Raw genomic sequence first — 4,870 nt, 5'->3', positions numbered from 1 at the left:
GGCACTGTTGACGTGCACACACCTCCCGGTGCTTCAGACAGAAGGGCGGTGGCATCTTTTAACACTCTCTCTCAGCGACCTGATCAGTGCGGTGTGTAGGAAGGGAGCCCAACGGTGAAGTCAGAGTGGGGATCATAAACACAGGCCTCTGAATAGAGGGCCCTTTAACGTACAATGCAAAGACACAAAGCCCTTTACCGTTCTACTGCAATAAAACACAGATTGCAAGACAAACCACGCAGGCTGCAAACAGCCAGTGTTGCCCTGGATTCTGGTCATTACCCGGAGCCAATCATTTATCTGATCCCGCCGTCCAGTGCAAAACAGCAAGGCAGTTAATATTCTGGAAAATATGAATTATCCAACACAGACATTAGCGGATTCTTATATGATGCAGTCCTAAAAGGAATCGTGCAGGTTTCTGGGGCATCAAGGCCGTCGTGTGGGAAGTGTAGACACAAGCAAATTATTTGAAGATGTTAGATTCAGAGGTTCAGAGACCATATCTGAACAGGATGAAAGTTGTGATGTCCTGATAGAATGACAGAAGGTTTTTCACCATTGAACTTTTTGAAATGTCACAGCCTTGGTTAAAGAAACATTGGCTTTAATGAGGACAGTAAATATAACACATGTATGTGTTTATAACACAATATATTAGCTGACATTATCACATTAAGTTTCATTACCTTACAGTTTTTTACGACTGCTAACACCTTTTGTCCAATCTGTAGTCACATTTTCAAAACTCTAAACACAGTTAACACAACATCAGTCTTCAGTGATCATACAATTAGTACAATTTATGTTGTTTTTGAACAAAATGCAGTTATTTAACATGCTTCTACAATGCTTACATTTTCTATACACACAAGGTTACCCAAAAACAAAATTCTGAATCATTCTTGTTTTATTTACAAATGCTTGCACACAGCATGTCAAAAATGAAAACCTAAGGTTCAAAACCTTAAATATCATATAAAGTGCAAAGTTTTGCAAAAAGGCAGGTGAAAAGCTATTACTGTAATACACATCTTTTGCACACACAGATCATTGAAATAAAATGCAGTACTGTAATGTATCGGGTCAAAGTGGAGCAAATTTCACAGTTTGTCCTGCAATCTCATGTCCTTCACAAATGCCAGATTGGTCCCTATAACAGAGACCTCCTTCTTTCATTTTTGAATGAACTCTACCAACAACTGGTTCCAGAAGCAACATGAAACATGAAACAGGAAACATGAGGACATTTGTGATGGACAATGTATCATTCCACCATTCTCATGTCATCACAAACTGGTTTAAAGACCATCCAAGAGTGATGTCCCTTTTCCTCCCGCCCTACTCACCATTCCTCAACCCCACTATGGAACTTTTTTCAGTCTGGAGGTGGATGGTGTATGATCATCGGCCCCATGACCAAATGTCCCTCCTGGATGCAATGGATCCCAGCTGCAGAGACATTTCAGCTGAAGACTGCCAGGGGTGAATAAGGCATACCAAGCTTTTCTTTCCCAGGTGCATGGCAAGGGCCAACATCAGATGTGATGAGGATGAAAACATGTGGTCAACTGCTGAAGACCACTTACATTACACATAACAAGACTGTTCAGTTTTGTATCCTGTTTTTTCCTCCTTGTGTGGCTTTTCTGTATACACAAATATTTTTTACACATATGGGACCATGGCTAATTATGTTTATAATTACGGTAGTAATTTTTTGGGTTAGGCTACAATTTACAGTAATATCCCTAATACAGTAAAATACAGTATAACTTTTACTGCAAAACTGTTACTGACTCCTTTTTGTAGACAGTATGTTGCCAAAAATGCACACATTTGAAAAAAAAAGTCCAAATGAAGTAAAAGTAAACAGTAAAAGTAAAAAAAAAATGACAGTAAAAATGAACTGGCATAAGGAAACAAGAGATGTTACTGTATAATGTCTGTTGTTTGCTGTGAGAGAGTAAAATATTACATGTAAATTTTTTTTGCAATATATTACATGTTTTTGTAATGCCATCAACTTAGTTTTTTGACAGTGGTTGTGCAGTGATTGACTATGTTCCTCTCGAATAGAGAATATGTGCTAGTGTTTGAAAGAATGATTGGATACTGAACCAGCTTTGCTGTGTTTTAACAAAGTTGGTGTATATAGAGGAAACTTTGTTTGCATTGTGAAATGCAGAGTGGGTATTTAGTTAAGAAAATGCACTTTTGAACAGTATATTAACTATTTGGCTATTTGTATAAGGTAAATGTGTTGCTGTGTTTAGAGTTTTGAAAATGTATCTCAAATATTGGGAAATGCACGTTAACAGTCGTAAAAAATTGTAATAGAATATGTTAAATTATAAAATGTTATCAGTCTTGTTACAGTAATACTGTTACTAAATGAAAGTTAATTGAAACATAAACTGTTTAAGTATTTACTGTAAGCAACCCTTTTTTACACATATTTGTGAAGTTTGTGTAACTCTGTGTGCATACAGACTTTCCACATATGTGTGAACATAGAATGGTGTAGTTAATATGTATGAGTGTGTGGCTTTGCGTGTGTATGTGTGTGTGTGTGTGTTGGGTTTGGGGGAGTAGTGATGAGGTGGGGGCGTTTGGGGTGGGTGAAAGTGTGTCCCCTCTGTTATTGGCTCCAGGTCTATGGTCACATTATGCGTCTTATTGTGTCTTTGTGGGGGAGAAGACTATAAAAGCCAGTGCAGTGAGATCCAGTCAATACCACAGCACATAGCCCTCACACACACACACACACACACACACAATCTCCCAGTCAAGAGACAAGGTGTGCGTGTACGAGAGCTGCTGTTTCTAGGCAATCTACAAGCCTCTAACCGCCGTCCTTAAGAGGTATTTTCTTAAATATTGTCTTGTTTAACTTTTTGGAGGACAAAATAAGTTTTTTTTTTTTTTTTTTTTTTTACTGCCAGGATATTCCGCAGTCAGGAAAAAGGACATTTTGCCGTGAATTTGATCGTGATCAGCAGAGATGGATTCGGACTCCAGTTGCAGTCGGTCTTCCTCGCCGGACCTGCCAATGGACTCTGCCGTGGGGGCCTTCTTCTCCAGCAAGGTCCTCCGGGCATACCGCGGAGATGATGCAGCCCTGCGACCGGACCATGTGCGGCCCGACAGGGCCATGGAGGGCCCTCAAGACGCCGGGTCGGGCGGAAAGAGCCGTAACCGGGCCGAGCTCTCCAAGGACGACCTGCAGGAGCTGCGTCTGCGCGTGAACAGCCGTGAGCGCAAACGCATGCACGACCTGAACCAGGCCATGGACGGCCTGCGCGAGGTCATGCCCTACGCCCAGGGCCCGTCCGTTCGCAAGCTCTCCAAGATCTCCACCCTCCTGCTGGCCCGAAACTACATCCTCATGCTCTCCAGCTCCCTGGAGGAGATGAAGAAGCTCGTGGGGGACGTGTACGGCGCCAACGCCGCCCAGAACCGCCCGCCACGCCCCGTGCTGCCCCAGGCCGCCGCATCTCCGCCTCAGATGCCCCAACTACCCCTGATCCCTCTCGCCCAGTCCCTGCACCCCTTGGCGGCCAGCGCGGCAGCCGTGAGTGCCTCCCCCCTCCAACAGGGTGGCAGCCACGCCTCCACCATCCACGCGCCTCACTCTCCGCCCTCCGCCGGTTACCTGGGCTTCCACGCCACGCCCCTGCCCGGCCTGCTGAAGGAGCCGCTGCACCTGTCCGCGCCCTACCGCCACTTCCCCGGGATGCCGTGCCCCTGCGCCCTGTGCCAGCCCCTCCCCGTCTCCACGGCCAGTCTGCACAGCCTCCCCATGGGCAAGTGATCCACGCCAGGTCCAGAACTCTAATATACGGACATAAATATATATATATGGGAAAAACCTGGAAGCAAGGAGCCCTGAATGTTCTGTGTACATGTAAATATTCTGTACATATTGTGCCATTCCAAGTACTATTTTATATGTTTATGAATTTTGCATTGACTAAAAAAAATTTCATCATAGGATGTATCAAGATTTCTACTGGTTCCATATTCAGATCTGATCTAAATGTGAATAGAAATTTTTGTACAGGTGATTTTTGTATAGTTCAGGATTTCTTAAATTAAAGGTTTATTATTATTAAAATATTATATTTTCTCTTTCTTAAATTTTTTGTGCATATTCCGATGCTCAATCCAGAATGTCTGGTCTTTCCTAAAAATCATGATATTGAGTACGTCTACTGAACGTGCACAACAACCCCTCCTCACCACAGCGATCACACCTTTAATGTAGTAAAACAAACACCAAATACATTAATAAAAACTAGAACGAAGACTGTAAGTCAAGTTTGTAAGTGTAGCGATTGCTAAAGGCCATATGTGCAACATAGATGCTAACTGCTATTAACAACTACAATAAGACACAATCTACACAGTGTCGAACATTAAGGCACTATAGCAGACCTCTCAAACAGAACTACAAAGACCTGAAAGGCTGAAACGCTAAAGAGCTGTCAGGGGTGGCAGCTGTTAACTAGATGTGTGTGTGTGTGTGTGTGTGTGTGTGTGTGTGTGTGTGTGTGTGTGTGTGTGTGTGTGTGCGTGTGTGTGGCATGCACATACCCCATATGTACCAAGCCTTTACAAAGCCATTACAGCAATATTGTCCAAACTATATTTGTGCCCAGAGCATACGCATACGCCGAAGCCAATGGCTGCCATGCGCTCGCTAGTCAAGCTGTAACCAGCCACACAAAGACGAGCTGAAGCAACAGGGAGAGGCTCCGGAGCCCAGGGCCCACGGGCCGCCCGTCCTCCCCGACACCCCTGCTGACGTGGCGGGGGAGAGAGAGGGCCGCGGGGGCCGACTCCGGGTCGGCGCGCCACTATTGTCCCT

General features: G+C 44.2%; 1 protein-coding gene across 1 annotated transcript; it reads left to right on the top strand.

Moving 5' to 3' along the window:
* The first annotated feature begins 2,822 nt into the window (after window positions 1-2,822).
* Window positions 2,823-3,883, top strand: olig4 (oligodendrocyte transcription factor 4). Its single transcript, XM_076985685.1, has one exon. The coding sequence runs from the start codon at window positions 3,005-3,007 to the stop codon at window positions 3,812-3,814; it is 810 nt and encodes a 269-aa protein (XP_076841800.1). The 5' UTR covers window positions 2,823-3,004; the 3' UTR covers window positions 3,815-3,883.
* The last annotated feature ends 987 nt before the right edge of the window (window positions 3,884-4,870 follow it).

Source organism: Brachyhypopomus gauderio, unplaced genomic scaffold (genome assembly GCF_052324685.1).
Source record: "Brachyhypopomus gauderio isolate BG-103 unplaced genomic scaffold, BGAUD_0.2 sc43, whole genome shotgun sequence".
In the NCBI taxonomy this organism is placed as follows: Eukaryota; Metazoa; Chordata; class Actinopteri; order Gymnotiformes; family Hypopomidae; genus Brachyhypopomus; species Brachyhypopomus gauderio.
The sequence above is the reverse complement of the archived record's forward strand: the minus strand, read 5'-3'. Positions and strand labels throughout refer to the sequence as shown.

Excerpts from the sequence above, each read along its gene's own strand:
- olig4 (XM_076985685.1), top strand. The coding sequence starts at position 3,005 with ATGGATTCGGACTCCAGTTGCAGTCGGTCTTCCTCGCCGGACCTGCCA.